This window comes from Medicago sativa, chromosome 1 (assembly GCF_051527215.1).
Source record: "Medicago sativa cultivar Bolivia chromosome 1, Bolivia_mono, whole genome shotgun sequence".
NCBI classification, from domain to species: domain Eukaryota; kingdom Viridiplantae; phylum Streptophyta; class Magnoliopsida; order Fabales; family Fabaceae; genus Medicago; species Medicago sativa.
The window spans coordinates 12,351,399-12,376,007 of record NC_140749.1 but is presented as its reverse complement, the minus strand read 5'-3'; the positions used below and the strand labels follow the sequence as shown (position 1 = coordinate 12,376,007).

General features: G+C 32.3%; 2 protein-coding genes, 2 long non-coding RNA genes, 1 other non-coding gene and 1 pseudogene across 6 annotated transcripts; 1 reads left to right on the top strand and 5 right to left on the bottom strand.

The window, feature by feature from the left end:
• Window positions 1–361: 361 nt before the first annotated feature.
• LOC146952744 (uncharacterized) lies at window positions 362–1,173 on the bottom strand. Its single transcript, XR_015007418.1, has 2 exons — window positions 803–1,173; window positions 362–687 (listed from the first exon to the last, which is right to left on the bottom strand). It is a non-coding gene; the product is annotated as an uncharacterized LOC146952744 (long non-coding RNA).
• Window positions 1,174–1,968: 795 nt separating this feature from the next.
• On the bottom strand, window positions 1,969–3,339 carry LOC146952743 (uncharacterized). The gene is made up of 4 exons (XR_015007422.1): window positions 2,991–3,339; window positions 2,520–2,582; window positions 2,399–2,442; window positions 1,969–2,349 (listed from the first exon to the last, which is right to left on the bottom strand). It is a non-coding gene; the product is annotated as an uncharacterized LOC146952743 (long non-coding RNA).
• A 12,183-nt stretch (window positions 3,340–15,522) lies between these two features.
• LOC146952742 (auxin-responsive protein SAUR72-like) lies at window positions 15,523–16,335 on the bottom strand. Its single transcript, XM_085741706.1, has one exon. The coding sequence runs from the start codon at window positions 16,277–16,279 to the stop codon at window positions 15,737–15,739; it is 543 nt and encodes a 180-aa protein (XP_085597832.1). The 5' UTR covers window positions 16,280–16,335; the 3' UTR covers window positions 15,523–15,736.
• Window positions 16,336–18,912: 2,577 nt separating this feature from the next.
• LOC146952741 (protein NRT1/ PTR FAMILY 1.2 pseudogene) lies at window positions 18,913–20,461 on the bottom strand (annotated as a pseudogene). Its single transcript, XR_015007411.1, has one exon. The product of XR_015007411.1 is annotated as a protein NRT1/ PTR FAMILY 1.2 pseudogene (transcript).
• On the top strand, window positions 20,443–22,398 carry LOC146952740 (Nucleotide-diphospho-sugar transferases superfamily protein). The gene is made up of 2 exons (XM_085705052.1): window positions 20,443–21,178; window positions 21,846–22,398. The coding sequence occupies exons 1-2, from the start codon at window positions 20,574–20,576 to the stop codon at window positions 22,204–22,206; spliced, it is 966 nt and encodes a 321-aa protein (XP_085561178.1). The 5' UTR covers window positions 20,443–20,573; the 3' UTR covers window positions 22,207–22,398.
• Window positions 22,399–24,422: 2,024 nt separating this feature from the next.
• Window positions 24,423–24,548, bottom strand: LOC146952739 (small nucleolar RNA snoR77). Its single transcript, XR_015025102.1, has one exon. It is a non-coding gene; the product is annotated as a small nucleolar RNA snoR77 (small nucleolar RNA).
• Between the last annotated feature and the right edge of the window lie 61 nt (window positions 24,549–24,609).

The window sequence follows — 24,609 nt, the reverse complement described above, 5'->3', positions numbered from 1 at the left end:
GACAATATTGAGAGAGAGCTTGCAACTGATTGACAATTAAAGTCACATCTGATATTTCTTCAGGCAATTACAAGTAAGTGCTGAATGTATTTAAAGGTTTACTGGTTATGTTCCCTATCATCACGTTGTGTAAAGTGTGAGTAAGCAAGGAGAGAAATTACAACCAAGGGCAAGACAAGAAAAGAAACACAGCTGAATGTATCCATGAATCAACTTGAAATAAACAGATTCTGTCTGATAAGAAGGTATAGTACATGCCTGATTCTTTTCATTAGAAATAAAAGCAAGAAAAAGATCAGATCCTTCAGAATTTTATATTCCATAATTGCACAGCTTGAAAAGTTAATATACATTCACAAACTCCCCTCAATTGATCATTTTATTGCTGAACAAATAGTCGGTACTACTCTTATTACAAAAAAAAAAACGTAGCAGTATCAAAAAATTAATGGATACTCCTATTGCTAGAACAAACTAGTGGCTACATATAATCTTTTCTTATGCAAATAAACCATGGTGTCTAAAGCTCAATAGCTATTCTTATTGCGAAAAATAAAAAATAGTTGCTGCAAATTAGTTGCACCCAAATGTCTTCTTCCAATCAATGTGACTTGTTGAAAATGGTGTCTCAACCTCTGCATTTATTATGTCTGAAATTACATTTTGACAGACTTGAATATCTTCCTTCTGACACATCCAAAAAAGAATAAAAATTAATTTCAACAAGGTGATAGTGACAAATATAAAATACTCAATCTGCAAGTGCAACAATGTAAAAATTAGATGAAGTAACTGATCTAACCTATGTTGCATTAATACCAATTGCTCGTGTATCTTGACATTCATGTGAAAACAATACATTCTGTCTTGTTGTACCTGTACAAGTTCTACCTTGCTCTACCTGCATAAGTTCTATCTTGACATTCAGATGCATTGAAATTTTCATTCAAAGCAATTGTTCTGTCATCAGGGTCAACATCATTTGTTTGACAGCATAGAGTACAAGCTCTTATAACAGATGAGATTTCAACATGTGTGGCTAATGCCAATAACAACATCAAAACAGAGAAAAAATCGCCAAAGAAAAGTTAAAAATGAACAATATGAACAAAAATGAAACAAAAAACTGAATCGAATATGAACAAAATGAAACAAATGCACGCACAAAAAGGTCTTTTGGATCTATGCCCGGAAAACAAATGCACACACAAAATGAAACAAATGCTCCGTTGCTATATCCACAATGCACGAGCAAGTTGCTCCAAGCATAGGAAGTTGTCGGTCAATAAAAGAAAGAGCATTAAACCATTCAAGCCATAAAAAAACAAGTCAGAAGTACTCCAACCAATATGTTAATAAATAAAGTATCAAGAACATGAAACTTTGATAATTTAGGATACTAATTTTGTCAATGTAGGATAGGATACAGAGGAACATCCTTAAAAATAATAGAAATTAAACTCTAATAGAGGGATTAAATCTATACAGCAAGTTACACAATGATTAAATAGACTCAAAATTATGATCCAAAACCGATGTTAAAGTAGTGGAACGCAACACATATAATTTCTGAAGTGAACACACACACACACACACACACACACACACACACACACACACATATATATATATATATATATATATATATTCCTACAGCATTTAAACCAGGAAAAGAGTGCAGGGTAAGAATAACAGGAAGATAGCATTACAATTTTGTAGTTTTAATATCATAATGACAGTTGAATTTCTCTGACTTTGTTACTAAACTACACCAGATTTAAATCCCCAATTCGTTCCACTCAGGTGGAATCTAGCTGGTGCTGCTTTATCTGAATCATCATCGTATGTGCTTCCATTTACTGTCACTGACTTTCCACCACAATTTATATGAAGAGCATATGAGGGTGGCATGAGAAACATAAAGTGAGAAATTGTTCAAATATTAAGCAAAGTACGAAAATTATATGATGAAATATATATTCCATCAAATTTATTTTTCTATTCTGTTGATGTCAAACTATCCCTTTTCTTTGCTATTGGAAACGAAGATGAAAGAAGGAAATCATGTTAAGTAGTATACAAGTAGTAGGCCAGTGTACGACACTATGACCAAGTAGAGTACGAGGAATTCAGATTCTCTGATGTCGCTGATTGCGAGCTGCAGTACATCAGTAATCTAAATCAAAGTCTAAACCTTCTGATCTCGATTCAATGGCCACCAGTGTGCTGACTGCGTGAATGTGTGCAATCGGTGACAGAGGGATCCAAATTTAGTATTCAATAGGAAATTCACTACAAAGAAACTTACTTTTAAGACAGACAAAGCTTTTCAAACATGAAACCATTCCTCTGAGATAATGACAAATGACACAATAAGTTAGCATAACAACAAACTTACGAGTCGTTGCGACTTTACGAGCCAAAGAGCTAGAAAACAGGTTCCTGTGATATAAAAATGGTTGTGAATCAAATAGGTTCTTAATTTCAAAACAAATGCACATAAAGTCAAGAATTCTTACACATTTCCATCTTGACATGTCTGACTCCCTTGGCTTATAGTGAAGTTATTGTAAGAAATATCTCTATATACAAGTTATAAAATTTAATTCAGAATCAAATACTATGCCAAATAAAGAGACCTAATGAAACATTTAGAAATTCCAGACAAACATATCAATAGAGTAAATTAGTCAATAGTTTGATTATTGTTATAGAACCCAGTAACTACTTAGTAAACAAATACAATACAATCTAGGTGATGACCCTGAAACCATGTTGCATTTAGGTTTCATTCCGTAGTTATCATACTCTTTTTGCTTTAGAGGTCCCATACCAAAATTGGACATTATATTTAACATTAAACAGTTCCAAAACAATACTAAAGCTATATTGGTTTTAAACTGAAAACAATGAAGCATGTTCACAACAACAAGAAACAATGTCATTATATTCAAAATGAGGAAAGCACGAATGATAAATTTGAAGAATACTTGTGTGAATTGAGCTATAAGTTCATCAATGTCCTTCTTGAAATTATCCATATTCATGGCGAAGAACCCTAAATTACAGCAGAGAAGTCTGTAGCAGCAAGTTGTGAAAAAGGTGAAAAAGAGAATAGGTTTTGAATCGAAAAAGAGAAGAGAGAAAATTTTAGCTTTTGATTTGGGGAAAAAGAGAGAGGGGGATCGAAGGAGATTAGAGAGGGTTTTTAGGATTTAATTTGGAGAAGAAAAATAAAACAGATAGAAATCTTATGTCTTTCAATTTTGGATTTTCCTGAAAATTAGATGGAGGGAAATTTTGGAGCCATGTGAAAGTGGTGAAATAGAGAGGTAGAATAAGGAGGGAGATGTGAAATTTGATTATTTTTGCAAAGAGGGAAAAGTGAAGTCCTGAAAATTAGATGGAGGGAACTTTTGGAGCCATGTGAAAGTGGTGAAATAGAGAGATAGAAAAATGAGGTGAAATTTGATTATTTTAGCATAAGATAGAGAGTAAAATTGAGTGATATAATTCTGTCAAAAAAAATATAGCTAAAATGAAATTAAGTTTTTTAGTTAGTATTCAATTTAGGGTTAGATATATTTTTCGTCCCTGTAAATATACCAACTTTTCATTTTAGTCCCTCTAAAATTTTCCTTCAACTTTTAGTCCCTATAAAATTTCCAATCACTACTTTGGTCCATATTTTTAAGTTATTTTTTATTTTTAATGAAATTGTGCAGAAATGTGTAGAATATTGTAAAAAAATAGAATTTTTTAACAAAACATAAATTAATTATGAATTTTTAACCATAAAAAATCATATTAAATTCATGTTTTGTTAAAAAAATCATATTAACTGAAAGAATCTTGGAGTCAAAGTACCTGGATGAACGTTCAATGAATAATCAAACTATCTATCAACTAACCAAGCTTGCAAATCTAACCCTAATGACAACTATAAATCTAATATCAAGTTTCTTTGACCTCAAGTACTTCCAAGATTTCAGAACGACTGATCAAACTCACAACTCTTACCCTAACTGAAAGAATATTGTAGTCAAGTACTTGGATGAACGTTCACTGAGTAATCAAACCCTTTTATCGACTAAACAAGCTTACAACTACAACCCTAATGACAACTATAAACCTAATGATAACATTCTTCGACCTAAACTAATACAAATATCTCATCACGACTGATCAAACTCACAACTCTTGCCCTAACTGAAAGAATCTTGGAGTCAAAGTACATGGATAAACGATCAATGACTAATCAAACTATCTATCGACTAACCAAGCTTACAACTCTCACCCTAACGACAACTCTCACCCTAATGACAAGATTCTTTGACCTAAACTAATTCAAATATGTCAGCACGACTCATCAACCTCACAACTCTTACTGTAACTGAAAGAATCTTGTAGTCAAGGTACTTGGATGAACGTTCAATGACTAACGAAACTCTTGTTATCGACTAACCAAGCTTACAACTCTAACCCTAATGACAAGATTCTTTGACCTAAACTACTACAAAGATGTCAGCACGAATGATCAAACTCAAAATTATTGCCATAACTGAAAGAATCTTGGAGTCAAAGTACTTGGATGAACATTCAATGACTAATCAAACTCTTGTTATCCGCTAACCAAGCTTACAGCTATGACCCTAATGACAACTCTAACCCTAATGACAAGATTCTTCGACCTAAACTACTTCCAAGATTTCAAAACGAGTGATCGAACTCACAACTCTTACCCTAACTGAAAGAATCTTGGAGTCAAAGTACTTCATTGAACGTTCAATGACTAACCAAACTCTTAACGACTGATCAAACTCAAAATTCTTACCCTAACTGAAAGAATCTTAGAGTCAAAGTACTTGGATGAACGTTCAATGACTAATCAAACTATTTACCGACTAACAAAGCTCACAACTCTAACCATAATGACAAGTTTCTTCGACCTAAACTACTACAAAGACTTCAAAATGATTCATCAAACTCACAACTCTTACCCTGACTGAAAGAATCTTGCAGTGAAAGTACTTGGATGAATGTTCAACGACTAATCCAACTATTTATCAAATAATCAACCTTACAACTCTCACCCTGACGACTAGTTTCTTAGACCTAAACTATTACAAAGACTTCAAAATAATTGATCAAACTCACAACTCTTACCCTAACTGAAAGAATCTTCGAGTGAAAGTACTTGGATCAACGTTCAATGACTAATCAAACTCTTTACCGACTAATCAAGCTAGTAACTCTCACCCCAATGACAATTTTCTTAGACCTAAACTACTACAAAGATTTCATAACGATTGATCAAACTCAAAACTCTTACCCTAACTAAAAGAATCTTGCAGTGAAAGTACTTGAATAACCGTTCAATGACTAATCAAAATATTTACCGACTAATCAAGCTTGTAACTCTCACAATAATGACAATTCACTTTTTCCTAAACTACTTCATTGATATCTGAACGATTGATTAAACTCACAACTCTTACCCTAATTGAAAGAAACTTATACGGAAATTACTTCGATGAATGTTCAATGAATAATCAAACTGTTCATCGACTAATCAAGCTTACAACTCTCACCCTAACAACAAGAATCTTTGATCTAAACTACCTCAAAGATTGTCAATTGATCTATCAAGAGTTCAAAACGACTAGTCAAACCCGCAACTCTTACCCTAATAGAAATAATCTTATAAAGAAAGTCATAAATGTAAACTGACATAAAATGACATTTTTTATTCGTAATATTTTTTTTAGAGGTCATAAATATTTAAGATATTTAGTCATTTAAATTTCTTATAATAATCAATATAATTTTGGTTAAAATTTTGTTTTTTTACTTCATTCAGTTTGTATACTTTATGAATGAATAAAATATAAAATTTTATTTTATAGACAAAGTAAAAAACAATCTACGAATATGTAGAATTAAAAATGATAAAACAAATAAGTGTTAAAAGAATCTTGCAGTGAAAGTACTTGGATGAATGTCACAACGACTAATCAAACACACAACTCTTACCCTAACAACATGAATCTTATACGAAAAGTACATGGATAAATGTTATAACGACTTATCAAACTCACAACTCTTACCCTAACTGAAAGAATCTTGGAGTCAAAGTACCTGGATGAACGTTCAATGACTAACCGAGCTTACAACTAGGACCTTAATGACAACTCTAACCCTTATGACAATATTCTTCCACCTAAACTATGTGGATTGTATTTAATTATTTTTTTCGTTATTATTATAAAACTAATTTATAAATTCAATATAGATAACAAATTACATTTTATTTTTTAAACACATTGAAATGAAAATAACATAATAATAAGTTTATATATCCTTTTAGGTCTTAGAAGGTCATTTTGAACGGTCAGATTGATTGTACTTGTTGCTGTTCAGGTGATAGGCACGTTTAGGTTCCCGTAGTAAACTAGTTACTGAGTTGACTAGTTATTGAGGGGATAGTTCGTCCGATCGACTTACCTCCGGGAACTCGATCTGAGAAATTCAAGTTTATATATCCTTTTAGGTCTTAGAAGGTCATTTTGAACGGTCGGATTGATTGTACCTGTTGCTGTTCAGGTGATAGGCACGTTTAGGTCCCCGGAGTAAACTAGTTACTAAGTTGACAAGTTTCTGAGGGGATAGTTCGTCCGATCAAGCTTGTAACTCTAACCCTATTGACAACTCTATCCTTAATGACAAGATTCTTCGACCTAAACTACTTCTAAGATTTCAGAACGACTGATCAGACTCACAACTCTTGCTCTAACTGAAAGAATCTTGGAGTCAAAGTACTTGGATGAATGTTCAATGACTAATCAAACTCTTTAATGACTGATCAAGAGGTCACAACGACTACGTGCATTGTACTTAAACTTTTTTATCGTTATTATTATAATTAGCGTGTATTACATCATAAATCTACTTTAATAATATTATTTTCTAATGCCAAAACTAATATATAAATTCAATATAGATAACAAATTACAACTATTTTTTAAACACATTGAAATGAAAATAACATAATACTACGTTATTTAAATAAACTGAAGAATAAAAATACAAAAATAAATTCTTAAAAATACAAAAACTCAAACTTGCTAATGAATAAATGTTTTGCGTATTTTAAAGTCCATTTACCTTGACCCATTCAACAATAATGTACAGACTTTGGTCACCAAAATAAGCAAAACTTGATTTTTTTTTTTTTTGGTCAGGTAGCCTAACGGCTAGAATTCACCTTATAAGGTGAATAAATAGGGTGTCCGGGGTTCGAACACTGGCCCCTGCATTTAATAATGCATTGTCCTACCAACACTTGAAATTTTATATTTATTCAATAATTAATCTATATAGTCTTTAATATACATCACACACACTATTTATTAAATAAACCTAACAGGTTATATTTTGTTTATAACAGTGACTAAACTGTCTATTATTACCAATTTATTCATATTCTAAATTTTCGAAAAAAAATCCAATTATTGTATAAATATGATTTCAAATGATTTATTCACACAAAAAAAATTAGAATTGGGCCTGGTTGAAAAAAATTATTATATTAATAAATTTGTTCAGGACCGTTAAACTTTCAATATAAATTATTAATATAATACTTTCAATAAATATAATACTTGCTAGAATCTGATTTATTAATATAATACTTTCAATACGATTTATTAATATAATACTTTCAATAAATTTGTATTCATTTTTTTTTGTTGGTAGTGGCCGGGTTCAAACCCCGGACCTTGCATATTTTATGCATTGTCCCAACCAACTGAGCTAAGCTCACGAGGACTATTCATTTTTATTCTAAACCGTTAAACTTAATAATTGGGTTAATTCATATAATTAGAACGTTAACAAACAAAAAAACAACAATTAACACAGATTACAAACTTATTATATCATTACTATAATAACGTTCTAGTAAATAATTTTTACTAACGTTATTCAAACTTAATACAAACTTAATAAAGTTATTCAATAATTTTTTGTGTTAATTCATAAATTAATTTCATGTCCATTGAGAACAACAATTGGGCCTGGTTTTGTTCACTTGTTGGAAAATTGATAAGCCCAATACAAACACATACCAAAAAAACCATTAAAAAACTCACATTTATTCAATCCATGGGACCCGCGTGTAAAAAAGCAGCAGGTCACCCATCACACAATTGGAACAGATCTGGACCGTTGAAGTATTATATTAATATATCAATGGTTCACAATGGCTGTCAGACTTATATGCACAAGTTGTGTTTTGTGCACAAAAAGATGAATTTGTGCATTCTAAACTGGGCCTTTATTTATGGCTAAAATATGGTATTGGTCCCTGCAAAATAGGCCAGTTTTGGTTTTAGTCCCTGCAAATTTTTTTTTATAGTTTTTGGTCCCTGCAAAAATAGGTCAGTTTTGGTTTTAGTCCCTGCAAATTTTTTTTATAGTTTTTGGTCCCTGCAAAAATTTTTGTTTTTGGAAATAGTCTCTGACCCCAGTTATGTGATGATTTGTCACTTTTATAAATAAAAAAATAATTATTGTATGTGTTTTATTATTATTTTTTAATTAAAAAATAATTATTGTTATATAAATTATAAAAAATAATATTCTTTTTATTAAGTAAGCACATATACCACATATGCACAAAAGTGACAAATCATCACATAATTGGGGTCAGGACTATTTCCAAAAACAAAATTTTTTGCAGGGACCAAAAACTATAAAAAAAAAATTGCAGGGATTAAAACCAAAACTGGCCTATTTTTGCAGGGACCAAAAACTATAAAAAAAAATTGCAGGGACTAAAACCAAAACTGGCCTATTTTGCAGGGACCAATACCATATTTTAGCCTTTATTTATTTCAATATAACAATAATAAAAATTAATATTTTGTTTTCTTTTACTCGTTTTACTATTAAAATGTGTGTTTAAACAAAAGATTTCTGATTGTATCCAACCAAGTCTAGCCCCTTTAATGATCATAATAGTACCAACGCTTACATGTTCCAAAAATGGAAATATGAACAATCTATATATGGCTGAGGCCTATAGAATTGTCCAATCTACCTGATTATCTTATGATCTAATTAATTTGATTGGTTCTTTTTTCTAATTAATAATTATTTGAAAAATTTGTATTGATAAAAATATAGTATTATCCATCGTCTTGTACATGAATGTTTTTATTTAAATAAAAGGGATAAGCCAAAACATATTTAGAATCTTCTAGGAAATACAACACCAAACACATCTGCCCTAAGAGGATGGATATGAAATCTGGAACTAATTAATCAAAACCACTGCCAACATACGAGTTAGATCTATAGGTACTTTGTCTTTTTCATAAATACATATAGTTCTTGATGTATTATGCTGGCAACCAACAAAATAGACTTAACTAATTTAGATACACCAGTTGATGAAATTAATTTAAAGGCAATATGATATTGTGAGTCTACCTAGAACTCCACACATCCCTAAATCAAGTCTAGATTTCTATTCCATTGATTTGATTATGAATGAAAAACATTTGGTCAATTATTTTTAAAGAATCTGACAGGTATTTTTAGAATATTTTTAAAGATTTAAAAGAAAATATTATTAAAATAAATACTTCTTTTCATATTTTCAATATAGTATTTAATACGTAGGGAACTGTTGATGAACTTTTTTTTTATAAATAATATACACTTTTTTTTAGACGGAATGATAAATAAAGTTATTTTTGAAACGGAGGGAGAGAGTAATAAAGTACTAACGTAAAATATATGTTGATTCTTTATGGAGTACGATATTTAATTAGAGAACTCCCTAACAAGATCCAATCATATACTCCCTCCGTCTCACAATTATTGTCGTTTTAGCATTTTTTTTTTCTCAAAATAATTGTCACTTTACAATACCAATGCAGCATTTATTATTTTTTTTCCACTACCCTCATTTATTGAATTTCATCAAACATAACTACTCCACTAAATACAATTAATAAGGGTGTTTTAGTAAATGCCACTAATTTTACCATTGAAATCAACACAATTAATCATTTCTTTAATACTCGTGCACAAACCTTAAACGACCAATATTGTGAGACGGAGGGAGTACTACCACTTCAACTAACTTAAAATTAATCAAACACCCTCCTCAAATTATTAATTATTTGGTTGCCATTACGAGATGATCATTGATTAACTGCTCCCAAATAGTGCAATGGAGTGCGGATCATGTTAGGAGCACCCCAATCATGTTCAAATTAATCATTGCCTAGTAATATATAGTTCAAGTCAATGGTTGTTTGTTCATATTATATCTTATTTTATGCACCACCAAAGAAAAAGGTTCGAAGTTCCATTTCTATAGATATTCCTTTCAAGTATTCACACAAGCACCCATTAATTTCTCTGCAAAGTTATGTTCACATATTATATTACCAAATAATAGTCAAAATTGCGTACACAGTACAGTAAGGACATCAGCACATTATCGAATCCTTCCTCTCAACTCATATTTTATAGGTTCAAATTTAAACAAATTTTGAGAAAAAAATTAGACAAATTTAAACTATCAATGACGAATGAGTCTAGTGAAAGAGCGTAGTGTGTTGACAAACCAAAATTCGAATCTCAAATAAGAGAAGTGTATATATTTATTAAGGTCGACGGGGTCTAAAATAGGGTTGCCTCAAGTGGGAGGAACCTATAGAAAATCCAAAAACAAATTTCAACAAACTTTACTATATTTAAATGTAATATCATTCCAAAGAAATGAAACAAAGAATGGAAAAACTAACATACGGAAAAAATCAAGTTCAGTATCCAATGAATCTTCAAAAATTATCTCATCAAGCATAGGAAGGGTTCTATTACCTACTCGTAAAAAGTATATAAAGACCTTAAGGATTTACCCAAAAACAACTTTAATTTCAAGAAGAGAACTTAATATAATCCATCAATTGCTCAACATTTACTTCTTTATAAGAGAAAATAATATCATTTTGTAACTTATAGACCAACCACAAGACAACATGTCAAATTATTTCCAAGCAATATTTAAGCTTTGAGCCGATTCCGAAAGAACAAAAGAAAAAAAAAAGTAAACAAATTATTAGGTGTGATGACATGTTGTCATTACATGTTTTTTATCATTTATTTTGATGTTTTAGTGAGTCTGTAGTGCTTTTAGACAGCCTGAAGTGAAAAAAACAAGAGAAATACATGGAAGTTGAAGAAATACCATAGTGACACGATTTTGGCATTGTGACACGAATCTAGACCAAATTGAAGGGTTGGCTACTGCCAACAAAATCGTGACACAATCACCTAACCGTGGTCGATTTGGTGGAACGCCAGAATTCAATTTTGAAATTAATGAAGGTGTCGTTTCACGATTTTGGTCATCGTGACACGATTTGAGGCACCCATGACTATGCCTATAAAAGAAAAACTCATTTTCTGAGAGAGCGTTGTGAAATTTAGGGATCTGAAATTGCAATTTTGAGCTCAAGATTGAATATTAAAGAGGTGACTTGTCATCAAACTAATAGTTGTTCCTCATGCGTATAATGAATCTTGTTTGGATCTGTTTGAATCATGTAGGTTGTGAAACACTATCCTTTAATAATGCAAATATAATATTATTCAGTTTAATTTGTGTGCAATGTTTTTTATATCCTGATCATATATAAATTGATTTCAAAGATTGAATGACTATTCACCAATTAACTTGGATCTAATTAAATTGTTCAATCAAACGGGTCAATCTAGGAATAGATGATTGTTTGATTGTGACAATAGATTAACGTACTGAAAAACTTTCAACAAGTACGGGTTCACCTAAGGGATTAGGGAGCTGTAAAATTTGAAGGGAGCTTGGACTCAAGCAATTGATCAATAGTTACTTTTGTTAATCATCGTAAAACTACAGGAACATTATTAGGGATAGGTGCAGTCTACCAAATAGTGAAAATTAGGGGATTCAAAAGACCTGATCCATTTTTTCCAATTATCTTTACAAATTATTTTTACAAGTTTTAATTTAGTTTATGCAAATTCAAGCCAAACCAAATGCCTTGTGCAACCACCAATTTTATACATTCTTAATATTAGTGGCATTGCCAAGTAGAGATTAACATAGTCTATGTGGAGGCGAACTTATAAATTGCATTACTTCGATACTAAATTTGCATCAAGGCGACATCGCCAACTTCAAACCAAACCAAAGGAAAACCTTATATATACCAAATTTAGAGGGAAAACTCACAAGTTATAAAAAAAATGATGTGAAGATTCTTGGTCTATTCAACAAAACCCGCATTTTGATCCTTCGGCATCCTGAATAATCTAACAGCAAAAAAGATTTTAACGAATAGAGGCCTTATACAAAACAATTGCCAAGAAAAAACAATGAACTTTGAAGGGGTCTAACTCTTCCAAACTTGTGACAGGATCTAAGGTTCAATACCCAATAACGAAGTCATCCGAGGAAACCTAGTCAACAAAGTTGCATGGATAGAACGAACATTAGTATGATCGGGTGGGTCGTTCATGTAAGAGCAACTATCGCCCTCAGAAGTTACGAAGTCGATAAACCGTTAAAGTTGGACTAATTGGATCTAGGAACTAACCGAGTGATTGTGTTCAAATGGTTAATGAACTTTGATAAATAACTTGTTAGAGAGAACCCAAATTTATATTCTAACTAGAATAATCCTTATTCACAATTTACTTACCTCTCGATCGATCTCTATATTATCTAAGCTTCTTCCTTCAACTAAAAACTTGAGAGTTACGACAAAAACAATTGGATATAGGAACTCAAAGTCTAGAAACTGATTCAGCCCTCACCGATTATGCAGGTTATTAGTGCCACGGTCACATGGTTCTCTTGGAAGTACTAAAAATGTTACAGAGTTACAAATTCTTCCTTAGATAAAATAAGAAGTGTAAGACAATAAAATAAAATAAAGCTAGAGGTTTGAACGGTACAATTGTATTGTACGACTTCGAGACTGTTAGGGCAGTTTGCATTGGAAACCATAGTCCATAACACATGCCAGAACCTATATTTTATTACTTACGATCTTACTCCTACTCAGTATTAAAATAAACCAACCCCATATGGACTTAACCTACAAAACAAGGGAGGGTAATAATGTTCAGAGTTGCATTAATCACTCACATGCCATGTTCTGACTAGAATGACTAAACACTAATACACTATAGTGTGGGAACTATATATCCATTGTAAGTGTATCATAAATTGTTAAAAGAATAAACATCAAGATAAGTGACCTAAATAACTGTTTAAGGAATTCTTTTAATGAAATTCACATATACTAAAAAATGTTTTTTTTAGGAACTAAAAAATGTTTATATTTTAGACAATATATTAAACACTATATTTGATTATTTATATTCACGACATCGAAGGATTTATTTCAAGGATTTATTTATTTTCACAAGGGATCAAACAAGGAACTTATATTTTAGTAACATATATACACAAAATAAACATACTGAAAATATTAATAAGTATAATGGCACCAATGATTATTTACAATTGTCTCAAGTGGGATCCTATGAAAAAAAATAAAAAATTGTCTCACCTCAGAATGATTATTTAAATACGTTTCGTGGAGTTAACAAAGCCAAAATTATACTAATGAGGTAACACCTCAAAATGACAAGAGAGATTCATATAAAGGGACGTAGGAGTAACATTTGTCCTTACAAGAGATAAAACATACCCGGGGAGGGTAAATTGAGATGCATCTTTCACTTTGAGTTTTACATTCTCAAGACTTGAAAGTTACTCCCTCCGGTCAGTATTATAAGTAAAAATTAGCTTTTTAGATTAATTCAATAAATGATGTATGTAATCTATATATAGACCACATACATCTTTTAATGAATAAACCTAAAAAATCAACTTTTGCTTATAATAGTGACCGAAGGTAGTACTTCCAAACTTCTTGAAATTGTTTTTCACATTTTTTATGTTCTCTTTGACCGGTAATACTACCCTTCACTATGTTGAAATTAGGGAACTTCTATAACTTCAATTTGCTTCAGAAGTCAGAACATGCATGTTTATGTTATGTAGTAACTATCTTTAAGGAAGGTTCAGAACATGTTTAGGCCTTCAAGGAAAAATATTTTAAGTTATTTCCGTCCAAAAATTGAAAATGCACTCTGAAGTTTGACCTTCAATTTTCAAGTTCCAAATGATGCCTTTCGGTTAAATGCTTTTTCATGACTCAGTTACTTTTGTGTCCTTATAAATTAATGGTTGAGTCATTTTGAAGCAAGATAACGAACGATGCTTTGTTTCATCACGTGAGGCTTTTGAATAGTACAAATTAATCTTGTATTTAAGTATAAGTTCAATTAGTAAATCACTAAAATTAATAAAGTTCGATAAAATTGGTTGTTAACTGGTGTTGTTTTTCCAAGTTTATTATTCATAACATTTATTGCTTAGTTAAAAAGATATGTATTAGGGGCTGTTTTAGTTAAGAAATAACTAATCAAGTACTCGCTCCATCCCAAATTATAAGCAAAAAAAAAAAAAATCACACTTATTAAGATGCATAACATAATGAAGGTTCATAAATTAAATATAAAAATGCTAACTTATGTTGGAATTCCTTTTTTTACCTCATTCACTTGTACCTTAAGAGCACAATTTAGCATGACTAATAGTTATTCCAGTGAGTTTAACTCGGTTGGTAAGGACAATACATAATATATATCTATCTTCAATTTCTCTATTTATTCATCTTAATGGTGAAATTCTAGTCACTATACTACTTAACAACAAAAAAGAATCATGTTTTTTCTTTACAAGTAACTTGTTTTATTCACCTTGTTCAAATATTACTAATAAAAAATTTATCAACCCCTACTTAAGGATAATTGAGATCACATACTTTTAATAAAATATAATTTGATTTGTTCAATTTTTAGAATCATTTATTTACAAGACAGTCCAACCATGTTTAGAAAAGAAAAGATGTTTCAGAGTTGATTCATGAATTAGTATCATAGTAAGTTTAAAGAGACTAAATCATAATGATATCTCGAGAAGTCTATAATGAGTTAAAAAAAACACATAATTCACTTATCTATATTGCATCACATGGAGACATCTTCCTCGTCTATCTTTTATTTATATAAATAAAAGAAAAATAAAATCTCTGATACCAATAGAAGTCATGCCAAATAACAGAAGCTCTAGAATAAAAGATTTAGACAATGAAAGTCATACTTCTTGTTTCATAATTCTCAAATGGATTCTCTTATATCTAATTAAACTCATTATTCTCAAGAGTAGGTGGGTTAAGAAAAAAAAACTCATTATATTCTCTCTCATACATTATTTTTGGCCATTTTCCTACTTAGTTGAATGAGATAGCGTCCCTATAATTTTCTTAAATGTGCTTAAATTATAAAGCATCCTCTAATGTGCCATTTTGCTAATAACTTATGTAGTAAACTAATTAACGAAAGATATATTTGAGAACCAAATAAACTTACAAAAGACACGTTCAAATATAAAAAAATCAACAACTACCATGACATAGTTTTACACATTCAGATACCAAAATGATGGTTTGCTCATTAATTTTGTAATAAAGGGGAAAAACAAAGAAAGGTAAATATAGGATGGATAAAAATTTGCAACATCCAATAAGATTAATTATTATATTTATCTACACAATGGACTTTGAGGATGATGAGAACAAGCAAGTTGATTTTCTAAAGAACAATAACCCATCATTTCTTCAATGCTAATTGATCTACATTCTTGATTTGAAAACTTGTCCTTATTCTTTCCATGATCTTCAACCATCTTCAAAATACTCTCAAAAGTAGAGACTTCACAAGGAATCCTCAAAACACCAGCCTGTTGAAACCCAAATTCTTCTTCGGCTTCTCTCAAAAGAATTTGAAAAGCTTGATGACCCAAATATTCAGTTGGTATGATGAACCTCTTAAGTTCTTCTCCAACACAAACAGCTAAATACCCTTTTGGGACAGAACCATTGTTGTTTGATGATGTTGTTCCTCCTTCACGTTCAGATAGAGAAAGTGTTCTTTTTAGAAACTTCATGCTTTTGCTTCTAGTGATGGTGTTGGTGTTGGTTGTTGTGGTTTTTGATGAGTTTGCTATCTTTCTCCATTTCTTAAGGATCTGTTGAAGTCTAACAATTTCTCTAATTTTGTTAGATTTCTTTTGATCCATTGACATGGTGATGATATTGATGGTGATGTCTCTTTCTTTGTCGGTTGGATATGTAAGTAATTTCTTTGTTTGTTCTTGTGATGATGAATTTGGCTTGAAGGGGTTGCATGTTTCCAATTTATAGACCTTGGAAGTTTGCATTTGGCAATAGTATAATAAAAATTTTTTATTTTATTTTACTAAATGATGAATATTATAATAAGGGTTTGAGTTTTTTCTGTGTGTCACATGCATGTGAGAAAACCAAAGAAATTTTTCCACGTTAGGTTGAGTTAAAGGACCATGTTTACGGTGGAAGGACACCTTAAACAAATGTAGATGGAAATACAACTTGTTAAAAAACTAAAGGAATATAAACTTAGTTAGGATAACAAATATTTTCACATGCCTCCTTCGAGTTACAATTGAACGCTAAATGTAAGTATCATCCTCAATGAAAGATTTGGAATATTATTCGTCGTGTTGTGTGAGTTATTTGAGATTAGCCACTTTCATCAAAAAAATTATTCATGGAAGCAAATTGCTAGTTTTTTAAAAAAATGACCAATGGTGGAATGACATTATAAGAAGTATTATCTTTGTCCCTGTGTATAAGATTTTTTTACTAAAATCACAGGAATTAAGAAAGTTGATATTTGTATTAAAGTTGTTTGTAATCAATATTGTTTTTACAATTTTATCATTTAGGAGATATTTGTATTAAGAAAGTTGATCTTTTTACAATATTTGTATTAAAGTTGATATTTGTATTAAAGTTGTTTGTAATCAATATTAAAGTTAATTTATGTTTTCAACATGCTCTTTTAGCCCTCTGTATTTAGGGAAATACGCTATTTTGCCACCTTATGTTTACAAAATGTTGCAATTTTGGCCCTCCATTTTAGGACACGTGACGTCTTCTAAGCATTTTTGCAACGATTTGTAAAATTAAAGGGTAAAATTGTAATTGTATTTGTTAGAGGTCAAATTTGCAACTTTTTAAAATTTAAGAAATTAAAACTGCATTTAAGACAATCCAAAATAAAAATATACTCTAATAGACTTTTAGTTAGGATAACGACATCATTTTTAGTATATTGATTTTTTCAGGCTCTTTTATCGTCGAAGTTATTATTCAAGGAAGTGACAACTTACATATACAGTTCACCATAAATTAATTAAAGCACCAACTATAGAAGACTTTAGAGCATCAAAATAGAACATAAGCATAATACTATCATTTAAGAAGAAATCTTGATCACATTAACTAAATGGCTGACATTAACTTTGACAAATATTGTCAAAAGAAAATTGACAAACATAAACTTCAGTTTGGATCCAGCCTTAAAGTCACCCATTTTGATCTTTATAGGATTATCTCTAATCAGTGTGCCAATGTTTTATGGAATGGTAGAAAATTCAGAAATAAGTTAATGGAAGTTTTGAGTATTGTGATAGACCTAACTATTATTATTTTGGAGAGACTGTAGTTAATTAGTAGCAGAAAATGCTCTAATGTACATGTTAGTCTGCAAATTTCTGAAAGAAAAAAAATACAAGACCTTTACAGGTTCCAATGCCACATACCTTAACCCCACAAAATATTCAAACAAAAAAATCAATCAATCCATGATGAAATTCCATGACTAGTCTTTTTCCATTTTTATGTTTACATTAGTTGTGCCAATAAAAAATTTATTGTATCATTGATTTGACTAAAATATTGATTATAAGTGGTGGATAAGCCTTACCCTATAAAAAATGATATCAGAATGATATCAGAATCTATCATAAATCTATTGTGGTGTGTTGTGATAACACGGTATGTTATTGTACCTTAGTTTCACCTTTAGTTCTATTTCCATTTCTCTAATTCACACTTAATCCATTCAGGCAAATAGCTACTGCTTGTTGCCCTTGTGGAAACAATAGGGACTACATTTTCCTTCTAGAAAAGGCTATGAATGATATTGGTAAGTTCTTTATCTTGTAGCATTTAGAGCCTGTTTGGATTGGTTTTTTCTGAGTTTTTTATTGACATAAGCACTTTTGAGACTGTTTGAAGAGCTTACGGAAACATCTTATGATTTGTACATAAGCTGTTTTCAGTTTCTTTCCGTAAGTTCTTTAAAATAGTGTATGGAAACAGCTTGTAACTAATATGAAAATAGTTTGACTTTTTTTTATCTATTGTTATAGAAATAACTTATACATAAGCACTTTTATGATAAGCGCTTATGCTACATAAATCCTTGTATACATGTATGCTAATGCATTGAGAGATTTCATGTGCAGGACACGAGGATGACATGGTGATAGAACTTGCCAATGAAGTGAGGAAGGTACTTGCAGTTTTGGGAAATGTACAACCTAATGACAAGAAGTTGGTTGGAAAACTTAAGGCTTTACTCGACATCCTCCACTAATCGACATTCCAAAAACAGAAGTGTAATCCAAAGATCACGCAATGACGTTTTCCATGAGTAATTGAATACTGTTTCATTTGTTGCGCATACGCATGACAAGCCAGCTGACTGCTACACCAAGGCACATCATCGGACAAGATTTTGTACCTAGGTTTCCGAACTCAAACAGTTGCATCTACAACTATTTGAGTTTAAGGGAGATGTTAAAATGAAATTAACTTGTAATGTGCTTGATTATCGATATCAAAATCATCTCTAATTATTTTTGTAAATAAAACACAGCTTTGTAATACACTACTACAGTTTTTTAGTGTTTACAGAAACTTTATAATATACTAAAAAACTAATCTATGAAGTAGGCAACTCCCTATAACCAAATTTATCGTCTTTCTTTCCGGCCGAATCTTCATGTTTCTCTCCCTGTACGGGTTCATAAGCCCAACAAATAACAAGATAATAGAAATAGTTAAGAATGCCTAAGAAAGTGAGTAGTCTGTAATAGTAATTCAAATGACCCCTATTGATGTTAGTCGATAACCAGCTCATATTCCCTCCAATACTAGTGACCGTGTCCACAATGCTCACAAGCACACCTGAAACTACGTCAGCAGCAGCTAGTTCCAATGTGAACATAGCCATTGCAAAACTAGACATACTCTTAGGGAAAAAACAGTAGAAAAACTCAACCAGTCCAACTGGTGTGAAAGACTCGGCGAATCCAAACAAAACAAACTCTGGAATAAGCCATAAAGCCGACATGTTAATTGCAGCATTAGGTTGGTCCTCAAACCCTTGTTCAATCCCTGCATTTCGTCTCACCGTTTCAACAATAGCTGCTACTGCTTTAGCTACAATTGCAAACAGCATTCCTATCCCGATGCAAACTTTAAAACTGAATCCTCTAGGCCGGCCTACGTATTTAGCTAGTAGAGGTACTGCTACACAGTCATATAAAGGAATTACTATTGTTAAGGTGAAAATCATGATAAGATTGAACGATCCTGCAGGAAAATTGAAATTGCCAATAACCTTCGGTTCATTGTTTTGGCTTGAAGGATAGATAATGAACTGAGTCGCCATCATAAAGATTCCCGTTGACCACATAGGAATGACTCTGAGCAAAGATTTCAGTTCACGGATTTGAAATTGACCCGTCTCGATTTAGACCTGTCTCAGGATTTCTTATTACGCAAGCTTTGTTCAAAAACCTGCCTAGGGAGAACATGTTAATTCACACCTTGAAAATATAAATTACGAGGAAATTAGACGCTTCGTGCAATATTTATAACTTAGCCATGAGAGCAAAATCATAATCAGTACCTAAGGCTATCAGTAGGAACCATCAGGAAGAATAAGTTTTCTGTTCTTGGTAGCCACCACAACTACTTTTGCAAAATTAGTGAGTAAGCTCTCACTTGGCTTCACTTTGATATCATTCGTTAATTTGAGATCCAAATAACACAATAAAAAAATCAACTTAAAACTATATTGATCCTGGGTTTGAGATCGAAACATGCACGAGCACGACGCATTTAACGCACCAAATCCAAATCTGAAAACTTACTTTGGTTCTTCCCCTTAAGACAATACATGAATGAAGAAAAATCTCAACTGAGTACTTAAACCACACACAATCATTTGACTATGACAAATCCCTACCATATATACGTTTAAATATTGTTATATCAAACGGCTATAATTCATCCATTTTTTCTTCCTATTTCCACAAAAATATTACCAAACCCACACTTCAAAATCACTTCTAACGTGCATCACCACCAAACCCATTAATTTCCATGTGACTATGCAAAAAAACCAAGCAACCTTCCATTATCAACATTAAAAAACACAACAACCGCAAAATCCAAAACATCTTCAACCTCAACACCACCACAATGAATCCACCAACAACAACAACAACCTTAATCCTCACCATTCTGTTATTCATCAATACAACAACAACATCATCAAAATCAAACCAATGCGGTCCCACACCAAACCGGGACCCACAAAACATCCAACATAACAAAATCACCGTACTTATTAACGGTTTCTCCGAATCACGAATCTCCATCCTCCAATCAAACGCCGCCACGTACGCACTCTCTCCCTTAGTATCCTCCGTCCTCGTCCTTTGGGGAAACCCTACTACCCCTCCACGTGTCATCACTGAATTGGCTCAAAACCTTTCCTCATTTTCTGATACAATATTTCTTCATAGAAACCCTTCTAGTAGTTTAAACGATCGTTTTCTTCCACGTTTGAACGACATAAAGACTGATGCAGTTTTGGTTTGTGATGATGATGTTGAAGTTGATGGTGAATCGTTTGAGTTTGCGTTTCGGGTTTGGGGAGTGAACCGGGAGAGGATTGTTGGGTTTTTTGCTAGGTCGCATGATGTTGATTTGAACCGGAAAGAGTGGGTTTATACGGTTCACCCGGACCGGTTTTCTATTGTGCTTACTAAGTTCATGTTGCTCAAAAGTGATTACTTGTTCAGGTACCGGATCTTTCTTAGCTTTTTCAATTTTGAGTTTTTACCACTTTTTAAATTAAATGTGATTAATTAGTGTGTATTGTTGGTGTAAATTTTTTACACATGCACTCGAATTTTTGGTCAAGTAGTCTAGTGACTAAAAGTTACACATTTTAAATGTGGAGTGTCAGGTTCGAACTATAGCCCTACCTATAAAATATACAGTATCTTTACCAACTGAGCTAAGCTCATTGAGGTCACATGCACTCGAATTTTTTATGCACGAGTAAATATTGTCAAATAATTATGGTTGATCGACCGTAAAAAAAAAAAAACTAATTTTTTTCAGAGGGATTAAACTAATTAGAAAATTGCTCTTCTCCAATCAAGATTTGCTCACTTATAAATGAACTTCCAAAAATACCCACGTGACTTAACTCACGTAGGTGTTAAACTCAACGTGACTTATGTCGCGTTCGCTACATTGGTACATCTCATGTAGGTTATAATCCAGCGTGAGTTAACTTATGTAGTTTTATTTCAGCTTATCGAACGTGAGTTGACTTATGTGGGGTATTTTGGTCAGTTTGCATGGAGGTGAGTGTTTTTTGTTGGGAGAAGAACAATTTTCAACTAATTATTGTTGTTGATTAAAAAAGTCTCGAAATTTGAATTCAAAATATTGTTACAGATATAGCTGCGAGGGTGGGACTCGCATGGCCCAAATGAGGAAGATTGTTGATTCAGTTCGAAATTGTGAAGATATACTAATGAACTTTGTAGTGGCTGATTCAACCAATATGGGTCCCATTTTGGTTGGTGCAAAAAGAGTGAGGGACTATGGTGATGCAAGGAATGATGAAGGAAAGGTTAGCTCAGGGTTGAGTGGAAGGAAAGGGGAGCATAGAAAAAATAGAGGGTGGTGTATAACTGAATTTCATAGGATTTTGGGAAGAATGCCTTTGAGGTATAGTTATGGTAAGGTTGTTGATTCCATTGGTGAACAAGGGTTGTGTCGCAAAGGTGGTAGATTGGTGTTTTGTGATCAATGAAAGATTGAAAGAGTTTGTGTGGTTCAAAAAAAGATTGTTACAATTTGTGTGTAATATTTGATTAGATCATAATTTTAGTCCAAGAAAAATGTGATACCACATGTAGAACATTATGAAACCATTAAGTTTACTCCCTCATTTTGTACATATATTATGTACTTTTAACAAATTTATATATGTACACTTTTCTCATTCTCCTCAAAAGAATATCCTAATTTCGTAAGACTTCTTGTCAACAAAAATAGGTACGTTCATAAGACTTTAAATTTAGTTGCTCAAACATTCTTCCAAAACCATATAAGAGGATGTTGTAGGAATATTTTCACATACCATACTCATGGATAGAAAATTATGGCATATCATAAAAATACATAAAACGTGTACCTTGTACATGATCCATTTGATGTAATTGAGCAATTTTGATAGAAGCTATAAGAGAAGCTAGGTTGAGATCTTTTCTCTCCCTTGTGTGTTTGGTCTAGCTTCAGGAAGGGGGAGAAGAACTCTCAACCCTAGTTTCTCTCATGGCTTTATCAAAATTGTTTAATTACATCGAAGAGATCATATGATTGTTTTTTTTTTGAAGAAGCTAATCGAAAATATATTAAAGAAAACTGACAGTTCCTCAAGCACAAGGTGTGCTTAAAAGAAGCTGTTAAAAAACAATTACACCAACGTTAAGCCATAGTCAGGCAAGAAACCGAAAAGAAAAAAAAATTACAATAAGGCTTGCATACAACATAAAGGATTTAGCCTCCAAAAAGAATAGTCAAAATCAAACAAGGTATAGTGTGATTTCAGCCACCAGAACGTTTGGAGTTTCACTTTTTCTGCAAGAGTCTCAATTTGATCAGACCTGTTTTGGAAAATCCTATTGTTACGGTCTTTCCAAACAACAAAAAGCACCGAAGTCCATAAAATAGCAAACACCGTCCTTGAATTTTTGGAAAAGTATCCAAGGCCACAAAACTGATAAGCATGCGTACTAGGTGTGGCATTAAAAGCCGATTCAAAACCTAACCATTTTGAAATCAATAGCCAAATACGTCCATAAACACCACACCGAAAGAACAAGTGATCTCTGTCTTCTAAATCTCCACATAGAGCCGCACAAGATAGTTGAGCAGCATCAATAGCACCTCGCCTAAAGAGATTATCCTTGGTAGGAAGTCTATTCAGGAAAAGTCGCCAAACAAAAAGATTCACCTTCAAAGGAACCGCTTTAAGCCACAAAAAACTATCAAAACCTTCATTTAAGTTGGTATCTGACGCCGTCAAAAAAGAGTATGCTGATTTAACCGTGTAACATTGCGATGTATGGAGTTTCCACACCCACCTATCAACCATGCCAACCTGCAAAATACAAGAAGATACCCGCTCCACACACTCCAAGACCAGCCCCTCCTCCCACGCAAATAACCTCCTACGCCATTTCCACGCTTCTCCGCCAACCCCCCAACCTAACTCAAACATCTCCGACACCGTAGCTAGTTTATTTTCCGCGAGGTCGTAAAGGCGACCAAAAGATCTTATAAGAGGACACTCATCTAGCCACGGATCCACCCAAAACAAAGTATCCCGACCATCACCCACCCTCCGAATAATATTATCTACCAACCACCTAGAATCGACAAGACCCGCTCCCATCCTGATTTGGTTTATGTTACGCCACCAAACCGAGCCTACTCCCTCCCTAAACCGAACTCTACCTCCCTCTTCTCCATACTTTGCTCGAATAACAACATTCCACAAACTCTCCCTCTCCTCCAACAACCTCCACACCCACTTACCTAAAAGAGATCATATGATTCAAATACACGTTTTACTCTATTCTTATGATATATCATAACTTTGTGTTTATGATTTTCGTCAATCTCTCTTAAAATATTCCAGTTGTGGAGAACAACACAAATCACTATTGCTTCTGAGGAACAAGTCAAATGGGAATCAAATTAATCCACATCGACCGTATAGAGAAGCATAATAATATTAACAACATCCTAGTATCCCACTAATGGTAGACACTTCTATTTTATACAAAATATTTATTTTGGTGACAAGTTTTTTTTGTTTGAATTGCAAAATGTATTTTGATTGATAGAATGAGATAAGTACAATTACTACTAGGGTACTCAACCCAACAAACTACAAAAACTAGCTCCTAAAATGAATAGTAATTGCAAATTTGTTATAGATACATAAAATACATTAAACAAAATGTACTTGAGCTTACTAGACCAACCTCATAGAAAAAATCTCAGCAAATCTGAAGAGCAAAAACATTTGATTTACGAGCAATTAAACACCTCTCATGCTATTTAACCGTAGCAAGTAGGCTGCCTGATTTTTTTTTTTTCTCAAAGACTAGGGGACATAAAACCTGACCCAAGTACAACCCAAAAG

Coding starts and splice junctions, on each gene's coding strand:
- LOC146952742 (XM_085741706.1), bottom strand. CDS start 16,279: ATGTCAATGGATCAAAAGAAATCTAACAAAATTAGAGAAATTGTTAGA.
- LOC146952740 (XM_085705052.1), top strand. CDS start 20,574: ATGAATCCACCAACAACAACAACAACCTTAATCCTCACCATTCTGTTA. Junction 21,179..21,845: donor AAAAGTGATTACTTGTTCAG/GTACCGGATCTT, acceptor ATATTGTTACAG/ATATAGCTGCGAGGGTGGGA.